General features: G+C 42.3%; 1 protein-coding gene across 8 annotated transcripts in view; it reads right to left on the bottom strand.

The window, feature by feature from the left end:
* Positions 1-1,276: 1,276 nt before the first annotated feature.
* Positions 1,277-18,081, bottom strand: part of HIVEP2 (HIVEP zinc finger 2) — a 142,025-nt gene continuing 125,220 nt past the window's right edge. For 7 of the 8 annotated variants that reach the window (XM_030447289.1, XM_030447290.1, XM_030447291.1 and 4 more), the window contains 4 exons: positions 13,888-14,063; positions 11,162-11,263; positions 9,736-10,646; positions 2,166-2,984 (listed from right to left, as the gene is read on the bottom strand). In XM_030447289.1, coding sequence (XP_030303149.1) covers positions 2,166-2,984; positions 9,736-10,646; positions 11,162-11,263; positions 13,888-14,063 — 2,008 coding nt within the window. Of the gene's footprint in view, positions 2,985-9,735; positions 10,647-11,161; positions 11,264-13,887; positions 14,064-18,081 lie in introns of all 8 variants that reach the window. The other variant, XM_030447288.1, reaches the window with a different exon arrangement.

Raw genomic sequence — 18,081 nt, 5'->3', positions numbered from 1 at the left:
TGCTATATTTATGACAATGGTGGTTCTGCCCCTACATGGTATTATTGGAAAAATAAATTGGTTTAGTTTGATAATATCTGAGGAGGCCAAAAGATGATCCATATTTTTCACTGTTGCTCACATTCTTAAGGGCATTCCTTATGCGGGAAAGCACTGCTTGGGAATATAAACTTCCAACAATTTACTGGAATACGGATGAACTTGGAAAATCCAAAGAACACATGAAAACTAGAGACCTCGTGCATGTAACTGTATATTTATTTCTTTTTAAAAGAACACTCCTTAAACGTATTGTAAGTCAAAATACAAACTTGGTTTCACAGATTTATAATCCACTAAATAGCACAAAATATAATCCAGGTCGTCGGTTTCTTTCATCCATGTGTATGCGTGCTTGAATGTGTGTATGTGTGTGTGTGTGTCTGTATATGTGTGTGTATGTGTGTGTCTGTATATATGTGTGTATATGTGTATGTGTGTGTCTGTATATGTGTGTGTGTGTGTGTGTCTGTATATGTGTGTGTGTGAGTGTGCAGGAAGTGCACGTACGTGTGCTGCTGGTGGTAGTGGTAACCCACCACACGTGTTCAAACACAAGCCTGGGTTCCTCCTGACTTTCCTCGGAAGCAAACCTCACCCAGATCGAGACCCTGCTCTGGAAGACTGCGACTTTCTCGCCTGTGACTCCCACTACTTGAGGAGGCCGGAGTGGCAGTGCTGTGTGCCTTGTCAGCAGGGCCACACTCCTCCATCCGCGGGATGGGATAGGATGGGAGACCCCCCTGAAGCCAGGTCCCGCAGCAGGGAGCGACCAGCCGTGGGGTCGGAGTGCAAGGAGACACCTTTTCATTTTTCCCCCAGCTCCAAACCCCTCTCTGACACCCCGGGGGCACCTCTGAATGACACCTCGGCCCCAGGCTCAGCCCTCGAAAGCAGGGGACTGCTGGGGCTCGGCAGGAGCCCTGTGTCCTGCCAGCATCCAGCCAGCTCCTCGCCCAGCCCCGGGCGACCGTAGGGGCCTCGCCACCCTGCTGCTGCTGCTGCTGCTGCTGCTGCTGAGGCTATGGGCAGGGGAGAGGGATCGGGGAAGGAGGAGTTGTGCTCCCGCAGCCCGCAGTGCCCCGGCTCGGCTCCAGGCAGCACAGCAAACCTTGTCTGTTCCGGTCAGCTACACAGACAGCACCAGTGATGCACTTCGCAAATATTTACATGGGGTGGAATGTTTTCCCATAGCTTTTTTTTTTTTTCTTTTTAAAGGAGCATATAGATCAACATGTTCACATAAGACCAAATACTTTTAATATATTTATAACTGTTTTATAAAGCTTTGAAAAAACTCACAATAGCACATTGTTTTACTTTAATGCTTTACGGTACTATCAGTTTAAAATCACAATCAGCACTTAAGTTATAGTCAATCCGGCAAATATGAGACAAAAAAAAATTACAAGAGTTAAGAACTGACTGATACATCCTTTATCTTTTTGTTTTTTTCTTTAACTAATGCATAAGTGCAGAATAAGATAAGATACTCTAGTTTAAATATCTTGTTTTACAATATACATTTTGTTCTAATTACGCAACAGTAAATCCCATGCTTCACATAGAAAAGCAATCCACAACATTAAGAAAAAAATTTACAATTTATGAAACAAAGTAAATAAATATTAGTATTACAGAATCAGAGCTGTACATAAAAGCTGTTCAGTTTTAATCATATAAAAATATGTTTTAGTGCAACCTCACATATATTGATGCTGTTTTGCTTTACATCATTTAGATCCAAGTGTCCAAAAAAGGAAAGAAATTACATTTATTACAAAGCAGATACACAAATTCTAAAATATGTACAAATTACTGCTAAAAAAATGCTTATAAGAATATAAGCAAAGTAAAGAAAAGGCACAAACATCTGTACAATTTAAAAGTACGAGACCCAATAAGAATTTCAAATGTAGTTTTGGTCAGGCTCGTGATGACTTGTTATTTTATCTAATTCTTTTGATATAACAAAAGTATATATAATAGCAAACTACTGTAACTTAGAACAGGCATGCTGTAAAGTTGACTACTTCCTCTATCTCTAGAAAAAAAAAAAAAAAAAAAAAAAAAAAAAGAAAAAAAGTGGGGTAAATGTATGGGTGAAAGTCTCCATGCATCTCAGATCAATGTGTCTTGCTCTTCTCAGATGATGGATCTTTCCTTTCCTGTGTGCTTGAGGGGGGGTCGCTCCTGCTGTGAAAGCCCAGCTGCCGGACATCCACAAAGCTCTTGCTGTAAAAGGTGGGATGAGCTAACGCAGTCTGTGATGTACCAGAACTGTCCTGTTCACCACCGTGCAAGTCAGGATGGGTGGCTGAGGCACAGGTCTGGCCTGGCTCAGATCCACTAAAGTGTTTAATGCTAAAATGTGCACTTTCTAAGGGTTTCTGGTGAGGCTCAGAAGGCCTCTGCAGCTGCTCCGCCCCGTGCAGAACGGCTTCTTCTGTGGCAATTCGCAGAGAGGCTATGGCTTTTGTACAAGTCTGAATGTTCTCCTCCTGCTCCCTCTCAGTACCTACCACGCTCTCCTCCGATGCACGCTGCGCCAGCAACAGCAGCGGGGAGGAGGGCGCGCTGAAGGGAGCGGCGGGGGGCAAGCTGTGCGGGGAGGGACGTCTCTCCTGGTGCTTCGAAATACTGTACGACTCCTTTGAAAGGATTTCCACAGTTCCTCTTCGCTTCTCCTCAGAGCTCTCCTGCTGCAGGGCTAGAGTGGACGGAGGATGTAAACCTGAAAGGGCCACCGGTACTGAATGGACCAACTGGATCCCACCGATAGGCATCATGGGGATGGGTGCTCGGATCTGTTGCTGGGAGTGTAGTGGCAGATGACTGAAGACATAGTCACTCGGACCTTCGGGGAACAGGCTGGACCCACGGTGCTCCACACCTCCTTTTTCTCCGTATATGTTGAAGTAAGGCCCCTGAGACAACCCTCTTCTCTGTAACAAGAAAAACAAAAGAAATGTCAGCGCTGCTGCTAGCAACATTCTTGTCTGGCTGCCAAACCACCTATCTGCTTTCCTGTCTAACACAACCTTCCATTCACGCAGCACCTTTCATCCAGATGGATCGCAAAGCATTTGGAAGACTCCACTAATTCCTTATCCAAACACCATAGGAGGTTTTGCTTAGCTCAGCCCTGCAGGGCTCAGGCCTCTGAGGTGAAAGGCAGCAGGTAGTTAAGAGTGTTCAGTGACACAATGCAGCAATTTAGATGAGAAAGTGAATTCTATTATATTCAACTGAAACTACAGAGAGAATTTGGGATATATAGAGTTTCATTCCCTAGGAAAAATTTGGCCAGGAGATCCACCTTACGCTCTTTTGGCAAACTGTACAAACTGCGCTGGTATTGGCAGTTCACACTGGGTATCAAGACTTTGCTGCAAAGAATTACAAATCCAAACACTCCCAGCTTGCTACCACTGCTTGGCAGTATTGGAAAAACCTGTCTGTGCGTATGTAGATTTTGACTGATGAAAGATCCTGCTCTGGAGCCCAAAGAAGGTACTTGCTTCTCCTACCCTTCACTGTAAACTTTACTCCATCCTTCATGAAACGGCGGGTATTTCCACGGAAGTTCTGTGCAATTTTGACTGAAATTTTTATAGTCAGTAAGACAATGGAGCACCACTCTGGCCTATCTGTAGTGTAAACAATAAATAATAACAAAAGCACAGACATTAGCTGTGAGTGAAAGTGATGATTGTGTCGTCCACTCAAAATGGGCTTGAGAAGAATGAGGGATTTTGAAACGGCTAATAAAAGCCAATCTCACAATGCTGACTTTTTCAGTGCCTTCTCATTAGTTCCTGCTTTAGAAGAATGAATAGCTCTGTCTCCATTCTGTACTAAATATGCTCTGGGCTTTTGGGTTTCTCTTTTTTTCATTCTAAACTTTTTTCTGGTTTGTTTTTTTTTTTTTTCCCCATCTGAAGATTAAGCATCATTTATTGCTGACTAGAGGAATAATGATGACAAAGTGCAGGATGACATTTTCATAATTGTGTGTGGGATTTGGCCACACAGCTCTCCAGGGAATCCCATAGGAATTAGAACAAATGAACAAAAATGCTCATCTCAGCTCTGTAAATTGACCAAACACCTATCCGTTGCCCCAGGGCTCTACTGCTACCACAGCCCCGGTGAGGCAGCCTGAGGACTGCATTGCTAAATTCCAATTCATTTAAGTGGCAGTGCTTCACTGCTGGGAAATCCTAGCTCCCAAGGCATTAAGCAACCTCTTGATCCCATCCCGAGGAACTTGTTTAGGGGGCAATTAAAAATTCAATTTCTCTGTTATCCAGGGGCTAAATCTCACTGTGCTCAGATGATTTGTCCTGTTTGATATAAGGCAATGTCGAGACAGGATGGGTGACCCTTAATCATCAGACAAGAATTTAAGAGATGTTACTACTCAGAGACTAATCTATGTTGGGATTTTTCCTATTCAGAAAGTGAGACACTTGAGTCTCTTAAAAAAAGCTGTTATAAGAAAGCACAGTGACAGCATGTTATATCTGCTGAATGGGGAAAAAAATCAGAGAATAAAATGCAGTTGCCAAGCCACAAGGCATAGTTCACCTACCCTGTCAGTCCTTCCTATCACTAACCTCACCTCTGCACAGCTGCTTGCCCCCTCATTTATTTTCATCTTTGGTCTGTCAACCCATTTCTCAGCCATGCTGTTCTCTTGGCTGTTTCCTAAGACATGACATCTATCACTATTGCAGCTGATGTGAACTTGGGCTAAAGGAAATAGAGCAAAAGCAACCAAAGAAAGAAGTAAAACCCATTGAACAGCAAACCTAGACACACAAATTGAGAAAGACACTAGCTTCATGTGCCCTGCCACAGTTTCTAAAGGGAATAGAGCAACAGTCTGCCCTTCTTGGACAGAGGTGGCTAACACAGAATCAGCTACACATTTCAAGATCAGCAGTAGCATCCAATATATGTCTCATATGCCAAATTTTTACATAGACAGTGACAGTGTGTTCTTGTCCATTGGATGCCTTCCAAGTCTGGCTGTACATATATCAGACTGTCTTTCTCTAGCTCTGGCAGATAAGTTTGGAAACGGACAACATAAATGATTATAGGCATTAGTAACTGTTCATACCTATTCTCCTGTTTTTATTTCCCTTACCAATATGTAGCATTTTTATACCTGCAAGAAGACGTGCATATACATATTCATAAGAAAAGACTGAATCCTAGTGGAGCTCTCTTCTTTCAACAAACAGACTGAAAATGTAAAGACTTTCTTCTGTTGACAGGTCAAGTATTGGATCCCACCACTGAGCCCAGTGCATAAATTCATGGTATCTTGTTGCTGTGCAGTCAGAATTGCTTGCTGCCAGCACAGTGAGATGAGCTCCTGTCTTTATCAGGTGATGGGAACCCAGCGGTTCTTAATAATTCTCTTTTGTTGCAGTTTAGCATATTTCCCTCCTGCTGCAGGTGACATATAATTTCCCAAGCAACAATACTCTGTAGAAGCTTTTCACTAAACTCTCTGACCTGCTCATAAAGCCATACTGCTATATGACACCCCTAAGCAAAGCCATATCCAGCTTCAGAGTCATCCAGAATGTCTCATAAGATCGGGTTTGCTCCGTATTCTGGTACATCACCCAAAACAGGCTGTGGGGATTAAGAGCAAGATCACATTTCAAAGTCAAGCACCCCAAACAGACATTCTCCCAGCAGCCTCAGATCACAGCTTGCAAAAAAATGGCAGGTGTAAAACCATGTCTGATTACCATATTGGCATGTACTTGAGGCTTTTTAAAGTTAAAAACAAGAAAACGTTGAATTCTGTGAAATTCAGTAACAGGGTATTTACTGATGTGCTTTCTAAAAGACAGGATGCTTAATAAAGTCACTGCAAGCGGACTTCAGTTTCAGGATCAGCTTGATTTGCAGTCCTACTGAGAATGCACCGGAGCAGCCCACATATACCAGTGGACCTATTTACAGTTCACTTGTAGTTCAGAAGCTGTCTCTCTCTATAGGAATGCATTTCACTCAAGATGATAACATATTGAGTGCTTGGGAAAGGATTTAATATCCATACGTCTGGGATGATCAGAGGACCTATCAACTTTCAAGTGGATATAGAGGTGCCTAATTCCCTTCAGCCCATCTGAATATATCAAGACAGGCTTCAGACTTCAAAATGAATGAGAGCTACAACAAAACAGCAGTCCAAGAAAAATCCACTACCTCCTAGAAGCTAAAACTCTTGCTAGGGACAAGTTTGTACCACTCAAAGCAGGGTACATTCACAGTTTCATTGAGTCTAGCCCTGGGTCTAGAAGAAAATGCAGAAGCTCCACACTAGGAGGTGGCAGGGTGCACTTGGAATGGAGACAAGCATCAACAAAGTGAAAATGTTGGTGCTGGATCCCATGGTCACAATACATGTGTTACAAGGTTGGAGGATGAGGTTGCTTCAGACTAATGCTATGCGGTCTCTTCTCATCATTTGAACGCCCACTCACAGTTTAAGTGCACCTGCTGTACCCCTGGAGCACATTTTCAGTTTAATTTCATCTGAAAACAATCCAGGCCACCTACTTCAAGACTGTTCTGCAATGTGAGTCACAGAGCAATAAACATGGCAAGAGAGACAAATGACTGATCCAAACTAAAATGCTAACAGGGATGCACTCAGGGTAAACAAAAGCAGCTTCCCCATCTCTCCTCCTTTTCTCAGGACTGGCATAAGATGACTGGGGAGAAGAATCAGAGCTCTTTGAGAATGGCACCAGCCCGAAGGAAGGAAAGAAACCTTTGGAATTGACACGGAAGATACCAAAAGTATTTAGAGAGCAATGGGGATCAGCCTTTAAAGACACCAATTTAACTTGCCAAGGCCAAATGTGCACCAGCATCAACCAGAGCCTTAGGCCACTTTGGAGACAGTATCCTGCTGCAAGAGGGTATCCTATTATTAAGTGCCACAGGAAAAAACAAAAAAAACAAAAAAAAACAAGTTTGTCTTTTCTGTATTCTCATATGATAAAAAAAAAAATAGTTACTTTCCGCACGCTCCTTTTCACTTCCTAAATTAATAACTTCAATTGCTTTCTGTGTGGTGCTTTCAATGCCAGAGCACTTTACAGGCTCTTTGCATGAGACCACAAAAGTGCATGAACATTCAAGGAGCAGAAACATGATGGGAAACTGGGCCAGTACTGGCCAAATAAATGAGCTAATACATCTATTTCAGTGGAGAAGAAAACTGGCCTCTTCTCAGAACCAGCACCAAAAAAACACTCTTATTCCTGCAAGGACTGGGAACCCTGTGCAACTCTGAAGCAGGAAGCAGGATTGTAAACTGGCATCTGCATCACTGATGCAGTTGCTAATCATATTCTGTTTTGCTGGATTTCACTTCTCTGAAAGTGACAAACAGCCTTTATTCCTTTTCCTTCTCAGGCAGCTCTCATTTATAGCAAGCTCAGGTGTCATTTTTTGTCCCACACGATGAGTGCAATACCTTGTGTTTCACCTAAATTCAACTACTGTTTGGCTAACTTCCAGAAGTGAGGAATCCATCTTTCCTTCCTTGCAGTTGCTTGCTGAAATGGGTAATCAACCTCACTTGCCATTCCTTCATTTACATTTGCCTGGGCTCTGCTTCCAGTGTTGTCTGTATGCAGGTTCCAATGACTGTACTGAGGTCTGGGTTTCTCTCAAAACACTCAACGTGCTGCTGAGATACTGATGCTTTCTGCACAACAACTGATGTTTTACATTGGGGTTTTCACTGCCACATGCCTGATCCTACCTTGAAAATAAGTGTTAAAAGCTCATCTGGCACAGAGGACTTTCCAAAAGAAGGAGGTAAGGGTGCTAAAAGAGTCCTTACAATGTGCTAAAGGCCTGGCTGGAAGGTGTGCATAACAAACAAGGCAAAGCATTATAGTAAGCACTGTCAAATGGCCAAGGGTGATTGTTACATACCCTTTTGCCAGCATCATCACACATCCAAAATCTCTGCTACAGGATGCCAGTGGAAGTGTCTCATGCAGGACACCAGGGACTGGGGCTCCCTGCACAACATCAGCTGTTGTGTCACATATAATCCCTTCCATTTGATACTAAGACATTATGACTGTTAAATTGGTGGCCCTTTGTTGTGCTTCCTCATTTTGTCAGTAGAAATGCTGTCGGGATTTGTATCCTTGCTCAGCTACGCAGTGACTGGGCCTGTAAGAGCGCAGCCAGGTTTCAGTGTGCCATTCTTCAATGACCCCTTAATCATCCACCCCTCTCTGCTGCTCCTCCAACAACTTACCATGGAGCCATGCCTAAGATCTGGGAGAAGTACCCGTGTTGCTATGTACCCACACAGGGCCACTCACATTCCAGCTTTCCCATATCACCCTGAAAAGCTGGGAAGCCACTTTTGGATCTACTAGGCTGGCAGCATCCCAGCTCTGTTCAGACCACCCCTGCTTCAGCCACCTTTGCCCAGCTGAATCCCTCACTCCATTCCCAGGCACAGGTAGCACATCAGCCAAGTACATCAGCCTAGAGAAATTCACATCCTCAAGCTATGGAAATGCTGATTTTTTTAACTTAGGGTTCAATTCTTCTCCTCTACAGAGAAGCACCACAAAGAACAACAAAAAGAACCAAGAAGGCTGGCAATGAGGTAGCAGGAAGTAGAGCCCTGCCATGGGGCAGACAGGGAGGCAGAAGCCCTGAGTCTGTCACAGCTTGCCCAGGTTTAATCCACACACATGGACAGAACAGGCAGTGAAAGGGCAGTAGAAGCAATATTAAGCATGTTGAGGGAAGCACACTAAATACATACATACATACATCCATGCATACAAACACTGAGGCCATTCTTTAACTCTAAGACCAAAGTTATTTGTGGAGAGAGAGCTTTGTGAATGTTAGGGCTTGTTAAATGTGCCGAGTCAGCAGTTTTTGAGAGATGATGTACTGAAAGGGAATGGCACAGACAGCAGCTGTGTCAGTTTTGCATATTTCTGTTTCCACCCAGACAGCTGCATCCCTATAGAAACAGCCAGCCGTGATGCTGTTCTCTATTGGGCAGACCACTGCCTGCTCTTCTCACATGGTAGTATCCTTTAAATTCCATCCACAGATCCTGATTTCAAGCAGCAACCAGGTTTTTCAAGGGGTTGCATTTATTTTTGAGTGTTCTTATTCCACTAAAAAATACTTGGGTTATGGGTGCCATACTGCAGTATCAGGGCTTTAAGCCACGGGTCTTGGCTCAACCCCACCTGGCAGTCTGGGAAATAGAAGGTTTTACAGCACAGAAACAAGTCCCACATGCCACATATGCTTTGTGGGCCATTTTAAAATAATGGAATATTTTATATATATTTAAAATAAACATAACAAAAACAGGACCAGCTACTGTAAGCCAGCCTACTTCCACTGAATTTAATAGAGCTACTCAGCCTTGTATGAAGTGAAGATTAGACCCTAACATTGACTCTATTGCATCTAACTGAATTGACATCCCACCTTGGTCCCCTGCCTGCTTCAAATTTCTTGCATTCATTCTGTGACTTCCAACCAAGGCTCAGAGCTTATGCCTTCTTCTACAAGACTGCAAAGTTTTTAAAAATACTATGCACAGATTAAGTAAGAGCACTGTTTTTCACAACAGAAGTGAAAATATTTTTTCATACTTACTGAATGCCCTGTTGGAATAGATTCAGGCTGTAAATATTGACTCATGGACAGTGCTGGATTATGGTATAAGCCCCTTCGGGGAGATGCTGCTCTAACAGAGGACATGTATCTCCTCTCTCGCCTAGGAGACAAATCTCTTCGAACAGATGCATCTTTCCCTGGTGACATTGGTCTCCTTGGAGATAGGTGACGTCTTGGTGATATGTCCCGTCTTGGTGATAACTCTCTTCTCAACACAGCCTCCTTCCGTGGGGAAAGGTGCCTCATGGGTGAAATATCTCTGCGGGGTGAAAGATGCCTTCTGGGTGACAAATCCCCTTTTGGCATTAAATACCTCTTTGGTGAGTTATCTCTATGGGGTGAAGAATCATAGCCAGGTGATGACTGTTGACTGGAAGGTGAAAGGTCCCTTGGAGACGAACTGGGGTCTAACGAGAGCACGTAATCCTCATCCATGCAGCTAGGTATGTCTAACCTGTCTTTATCAGGCTCTGAATCAGTACTTTTACTCTGGAAAAACCTCTGATATTCTGTCATCTGTGAGTCTTCACAGGAGTCGCTTGGTGTTACGAGCTGGGTAACCTGAATGCTAGGCAAGGTGACCAAGTAACTGATGAGAGAAGAGTGTCCCACGGAAAGAGAGCCCTCGGGGGAAGACCCCTGTGATGCCCCAGCTGAGTTCACTGACAGAGAGGAGAACCGTGGTGGCTGTGGGCTGGTGCTTCTTGATCTGGTTTTTGGTGTCGAGTCTCCCTGAGTATCATCAAAATCATCTTCATCTTCATCGTCATCATCATTGTCATCAGCATCGTCACCATCTGACTCCTCTGCATCAGAAAACTGGTGCTCTGCGGAGAGGCCTGCCAGGCTGCTACTCTTCTCTGCCTCCTGTTGCATGTCCTCCATGTTTTCTGAAACAGCCACAAGTCAAAATAGTAAGCACACATCCCACTTCTTAAGCCTTCTGCCACATTCATTCCCCACCCAGCACACCCATTGCCATTGCAAGATGCTCTTCACCTGGGATGGCAGCATAATGCCATTTTTTAAAAGCTAAACACATTATTTTTTTACAGTAACACCTTAAAAATCTATACGTGAAAGTAAGTATAAAAAGCAAATTCACCCTATGCCACCTTGCAACTTTGCTAAATGTTGCCATCTCTCCCATCTAAATTTAAAAAGATCAGGAACTTGACAACAGGTTATGCTTTTATTTCTAGCTCCTCCTCATGAATCTTAACTAAAAATGTAACTCAGACAAATGGATTTTTTATGCTTCCTGTTTATTAAAAAGATATCTCTTAATTAAAAAATGCCCCAAATACTCAATATATTTTCCCATGACAGCCATCCTGCTAAAGTTCAATGAGTCATTTACATACTCCAGAGGCCATTACAACCAAATTAAATTGTTCTGACATACCTGCTTCTTCAGTTTCAGCATCATCTACAGATGTCATTGATACTCCAAGCTCCAGGCATTTTTTCATGTGTGCTTTTGACTTCATATGTTTTGTCAGATTTCCTATGGATTAGAGATTAATCTAATTAATGGACAACAGCAAAGATCACTCTCCAAGTCAGGTTTAGTTGTATCTTAACTCTGTTATCCTGCAGATGCAGGTTTCTAGTTGAAAAAAAAACCAAAAAACCTCAACACACAGGGTTGACTCATCTATCCCACAGTCCTCAGTCTCTTTTAATGAGAATGGGGGGTTATATTAATATATATATATATATATATATATATATATAAACCTAACCTCAGGGTGTGAAAAGTATATAGCCATCTCTCCAATTTTTCACATGACATTTAGGCACCCTGGCAAGGCAAAAAACTCACTTTTGAGTGTTATCTACCCCTGGGCTCAGTGTTCATGATACATACAGACTGCCTGGACATCAAACCACGTCCAATGCAAATCAGAAGTTCAGAGCTCAGACTCCTAATTTCACAGTGGTACTTTTAAGCTAAGGGCCCTCCCATTTACTTCATATGTAGGCTCCAAATGTTCTGTGTGTTTGAAACATTTTGAATCAAAAGTACCCCTCAAAAAAAGACATTTATGAGAGAGTCCTTTGCACAAATTTACTGTCCAGCTGTAATCTCTGAATTGAGAAGAGATGTAGTTACAGCATTCACCTGGGATGTGGGAAATCCAGGTTCCACTCCCTGCTTTGGAGCACAAATCTGAACCAGACACAGCAGGGATTTGAAATCAGATCTCCCATTTCCCTGAGGGAGCAATCTAACACTAGACTATTGACTTTCTAGAGTGCTTGTCTTGGTCTGTTTTTTCACAGATAAGAAAACTGGGTTGAGACTGGCCCCAAGAGACATTTCATGGCAGACAATCTCAAGCACAGAGCACAAGCTGGAGAAGCAAGAATATCTCTTTAATCCATTAGCCACTTCAGTGCACTTGCAACACCCAACAGGGAAAGTACGGCACAAGCAAACCCAACTCACTACCAAGAGATGGTGCTTCTTAGCTCAAGGAAAGCACTATGTGAATGTGCCTATTCTAGTGTTGGGACCCCAAACAGCATCTTCAGCTGGTGCATGTGGCACTTGCAATCTGGGGTCGGGAACATTGCAGCACTCAGTTCGGTGGTAGAGTCGTGCTTAGAAATTCACAAGGACAGCTTCTCTCCTCTGCTTTTCAGTCCCAGCTAGTTCCAGTGATTACCCTCTCAGTAAGAGTTTCTTATTGCACTACATGAAAAGTATAAATTGATCACTGATGCCCCTGGGTGGCCAAACACTTGAAAACCTTAGTACCTCTTACGAACTTTCCCCTACTCTTACAAGCAAAACAGCAACAAAAGTTAAAATGCTGGCAACCACTCATAAGCAGTAACACAACAGTTAAACAATTCTTGTACTTCAAAGGCTAGCTCAGTCTCTTCCTACTCATGCCCTTCTTGTGCAATAGCATACCACCTCCTCCCTGTTTCTTCTTCTCTGCCAGAAATGCCAGCCTCAGCAAGCAATTCCACATTTCTTTCCATGCCATCTCTTCTGCCTGGAATGTCCTCCCTGAACACAGCTGCAAAACCACAATCTTCCTTCAAGTCCCTCCTCAAGATCCATTCCTCCAGCAATGTCAAATGTAAACAATGATTTGAGAACAGCTCACCAGAGGGTCTACTGGGACTATGAACAAGCAGCTCCTTGTCTTTGTCTCTACACCCCCATGAAAGTTCTCATCCTAAATTAGGTTGATGGGTCTACTACCATCCATCAGCTATTCCCATCTTTGGCAGAGGAAGAAGTGCTGGAGTCATGGAAACTATTATAACTCTCAATCCTCAAAACAGCCATGAAGCCGCACTGGGAGCTTGGGAGAAATTTCCTTCAGCTTCCTCTCTCCCCATTCAAGTAAGTTAACTGCGCTGGAACCAGAATCCATTTCCCTTGTCTGCCAAAGGGCAGCTACAAAAGGGAGAATGCAAGGCTCATTTGTCCCGTGCTACAAAGTAATGCTACTAAATAAAAGGATTTTTTTTCTTTTAAAGAGATAGTTGCAGCACAAATCTGAATTCCAAAGAATATCATTATCTGTGGCCTCAGGGTGAAAAATGGAAGCTTTTTTTCTGTGCTGATAAATACATGTGCACACAAGCTATCAGATCTCTATTCATAATTAATGCTGCAGTGGATGGAGTAGCCCATCTGGGAGACATACATTATTTATAAACTTGAAACTGACCCACTGCAAAGCCCACGAAGGCATCTTTTCCTCAGCAGCTGATGCTCTGCTTCTACATTATGTCATAACTAGCATACTCTCCTAGTAGCATTTAAGTGTTGCTGCAATTAAAATTTGCACCATGTAACAATTTTGGCAGAAAGTATTATTTGTTCTTACGCCACTACATTTTCTCTTCAGACAAATGGACCAGTCAAGAGCCTATAGCTCTTAATGAAGCTGTCCAGGGAGTCTCAAAGTCTCACAAAATCCCTCAATCAACTAAACAGAAGAGAAAAGCCTCTCTCATGAAGTCCTGTATACATAAACACAATAATTTTATTCTGAAAAAAAAAAAATCTCTTTTTGATTGCAAGTGGTGCTTGGATCCCAGCTGTCAAAATAGCTCAAGATTTGTTTGGCAAGTGGCAAGAGCTCAGCAAATATGGTTAAATACCTTTAGTTTTGAAGGCAAAATTGCACAACTTGCATACATAAGGCCGGACATCGGTGTGAGTGCGGATATGTTTTTTAAGCATGCTCGGCTTCTTGCAGCGAATTCCACATTCTTCACAAATATACTTTCCTCGGCCACGACCTCTGACATAGACATAATCCTCATTTGATTTGTACCTGTTGGAAGAGAGCAAGCAGTTAAGACATACAGACTCTAGGTAACATACATGCACAAACATAACCTCTGTGTATCTGATCCTCATCCCGTCTATCATCACAGACATCACAAGTCCACAGAAGTCCATAGGAACTACTGAACATTCACTCTGGGACTCACAAAGTATTGGCCTGTCAGGGAATTCACTGGTCCCAGTGTGTTTTAACACTGAGACCAAAGGGTTGCAGCATAACAATAGCATATACACCTTGTCAGGAAACAGATAAGCTTAGTTACCATTCCCATAGACACAGCACAACTCCAAATATGAGTCTGCAGCTGTATTTATTTCAGCTAATGGTAGTCTTATACAATCCAGGCATCTACCACCAGTGAAAGCAGTGTCATTTTCTTGCATGGTATTTTAATGTATTCAGCCCTTAGGATCAGAAAAGTCACATCCTGGAAATGCTAGTTTCTCCCCATTAAGAGAAAAGGAATGCAGATGACTAGCAAGGATGCATGCATGTACTCTACAGATGCCTGAAGTTCCTGAAGATGGTTCCCCTTTTAAGGAACAAGTTGAGTTCACTCAGGTACATGTTCCTTTAGAATTAAAATGGGAAACTTCCAACCTGCATACTTAGCAAAAAGCTGTTAAAGGTGTAAGCATAATTTTGCTAATCACATAGTGTGTAGTTAGATAGCAAATAAGCTATGCAAATCTAGGTAAAGCTGCACATGACCTTTACTATCATGTTCATTTGTTGATGCTGAAATCTGAAAGGGCCCAAGGGATCTGCTCGGGCTGTTCTGATGTTTGAAGAGCACTGGGCATTCCCTAGAAGCAGATTTTATCCTCATAAACCCCAAGAAAAATCCAGAAACTTCAAGAACTAAGAAATCATATTTTTTCTGCTCTCTGTCCTCCATTGCCCTCTCTCTAAGCAGCACAAAGTACTTCCAGTCACCCAGTCTATGCAGAACCCACAGACTATCATTGGTACTAACAGTCAGCTCGAAATAAATAAGGGATTGTGTGAAAGATTCTGTTAATGTCGTGACAACTCTACAACAAGCAAGTGGAAATTTTGGGGTTACAGAGCTGAAACATTTTTCAAGAGTGCTTTTCTTAGAGGAACACTTCTTCCATATGTTCAGCTATATCACTGGCAATATAAATACTGAAACTATTCTCTTAGAAATATATAAAACACTGTCTTGTTCTCATGTCCATCTTGCTATCTATGAAACACATCAGCTCCTCTTCAAATGTGGACACCTAAGTTCAGGGTTTTTTTCATCTCCTTTCTAATCAAGTTAGCCCTTTCCTCTTCCTTCATGGTCCCCAGCTCCATGGGCAAAACTGGCATAGTCTATATAATTTAATATTTCATGATCTCTCTAGCAGGATTTTTGTATAACATTTCTGTGATTCTGCTTTTCTATCTGCCCCATTTCCCAGGTTCTCCTTCATAAACACATGCCAATGACTCGTAGTCATCTCTCTATCCACTTCTTCAACTACCTCCAGGCTTTCTCCCACAGACAGGAAAAACATCCATTACTGTTTGAAAGACTGCCATTTCATCTTCTTTTCAATTCTCCTTATAGCCTGATTTTTCTGGGACAGAGTCTACCATACCACCCCTGATAATGGTAAGACAAATGCTGTGTTACAACACATGCTTTTCTGTTGCTCCATCTCTGCTTCTCCATCTCTTCCTGACTTCATTCTACATGCTTCTGTCAACTGTCCCATTGGGCACAAAGACAGTTAGACAAGATCTATCTCTTCATCATTTGTATGGACAATTCTTGGCTGAAACTGGCCTTGATTCTCTAATAGTAATGACTGTAATAGAAATGACACACACTACTCTGACATTTAAAGAAGGTCTGGTCCAAAAAATGAAACACCAGAAGACTATGTCTACAATTATTATCTTTCTAGCCCCTAGGAATATGAGGTATTATTATTACCTTGTGCCTCTGCCAAAGTTTTCAGTAACTTCCCCCTTCCTAATACACAACTTTCATATAAGGTCTGCAGCCACTCAAGCCACTCTTGAATTTGATTTGAATGGGACTTTAGACTGAAGCAGTAACAAGCCTCAGAGTCTTGTGATTTCTATCCAGAATGTGATTTACTGGAGGTTTTTCAATTACAGTCTATTAGTGATAGATATAAAGAGCAAACATAAGTAGAATGTCAATTCTTGCTGTCAGCTGACAATGTCACTAAGCTAAATGTCCTATGAGTGGGCATGCTTACCAGGTCCCTCCTTTTTCACTTCATGCTGCTAGTAACTACCTAGCTGTACTACAGCAAGCATCAAACTTCAAATTGCTGCTTTCCCTTGAGAAACACTGCTTCATATCCTATCAGGGTTTTGCACAGATGATGGAAAGCAGATTTGCTGATTCAGGTAATTTAATTTGAATCAAGCTACCTGCCTGAGGTAATAATATGGTTATTAGGTTCTTCCTTCAAAACTCCCTCAGCTATGCTGCTTACAAACTACTCTTGATGACCTTTGGTGCACCAAAGTGGTGATGTGCTGTGACACCTACTTTTCAGCTCAACTCCATTCATTCTGGTCCTTCAGCTTCTCACTCATCACTAAGCCCATCTGGTTTTTGTCCACCTGCCATGTGAAAGCTCCACTCTCCTGGCACAAGGTAGCTGCACAACTTCACTTCCCTGCTGAGGGGACAGGCTTCCCCACAAACCTAACACTGACAAAAGCAGATCTTTCTCAGCTGTGAATTTTGAATTGCCTTCTCCACACTTATAAAACAAAAGCAACCAAGAAGCCTAAGCGAATGTGCTCACCAAGACACATGAAAACCAAAATGAAAATACTCTGCTGAAACAAGATACAACCACGCGTGCTTGTCTGTCCAGGAGGGGAGAAAACATGAAAAAGAAAGGACATTTGCCGCATAGTTCAGTGCACCACTTGCACATGCTGAGATGATACAAAGATGAGCTTGGTGAGAGTAGACCAGAACAGAGTACAACAGAACAGCTCTACAAAGAGCAAGCAAGCACAAAACCCACCCATGTTAAAAACTAGCTTTTAGGAGTCATAAACAAAAACCTGAAGAGAAGGATCAATTCAATAGTTAGGACAGAAAACAATGAAAAACATGGTTATAATATGTAAAGAATATTTGATCCATTAAAAATAAACCAGCCAAACTCATTAAAATAATAAATCTACCCTTCCACACATAATTCGTATGAAAGGTATGACAAATTATGATGTACAAGGAAAGAGTGGACCCAATAGCACTACATCATCTCATTCACTGTAGTTTAGCAGGTTATATGCTCCTCCTGGAGGGGAAGCCTCTGTCTACCGCAGAGATTATTTGTTCCCCCCTCCAGAAATCAATGTGCACATCAAGGTTTCCTACTCAAAGGTTAAAGGATATCTAAACACATTCAAGTATTACTAAGAGACATTTCTAGGTGACTTTAATTATATACCTTTATACAAATAGTTTCGTGGACTTTATTGGAATACGGGCAAACTTAAGATGGTGTAAGTAACACACAAACTTTCTGAAAGGTGTTAGATGGTAGAGGTGCTTTATAGAATGATCTGTTGCAGCTCACACTGATTTGAACCCTCCTTTAAGTTCCCTTTCTTAACACACTTTTACTCTTCTGACCTCTCACCACACAGCTTACATCAGTGCAGCCCATCTTTAGCTGGTGATCCAAATTCAGAAATAATAAATAGTGGGAAGCAAGCAAATTTTACACCTCAAAGCGGCTGTGAGTTGAACCAACAGCTCTTTAAATTTCTTGTAAACTTAGGCTTACCCCCGAATTTGTGTCACTCTTATGTAGGCAGCCTAGTGGCTTGGGTACTAGGCCATTGTACAACTACAGAGAACTGCCAGGATCATAGTGCATAGGCCTGTTATACCTATAACAATCTCCAAAATAACTTTTTCAGTCTTTCATGAAAGATGTAGACTTCAGTCTTGCAGACTACAGAGAAATGCTAATGCTCATTTCATGGA

The sequence above is a fragment of the Calypte anna genome, chromosome 3 (assembly GCF_003957555.1).
Source record: "Calypte anna isolate BGI_N300 chromosome 3, bCalAnn1_v1.p, whole genome shotgun sequence".
NCBI lineage: Eukaryota > Metazoa > Chordata > Aves > Apodiformes > Trochilidae > Calypte > Calypte anna.
This window is presented reverse-complemented; position numbering and strand designations above follow the sequence as displayed.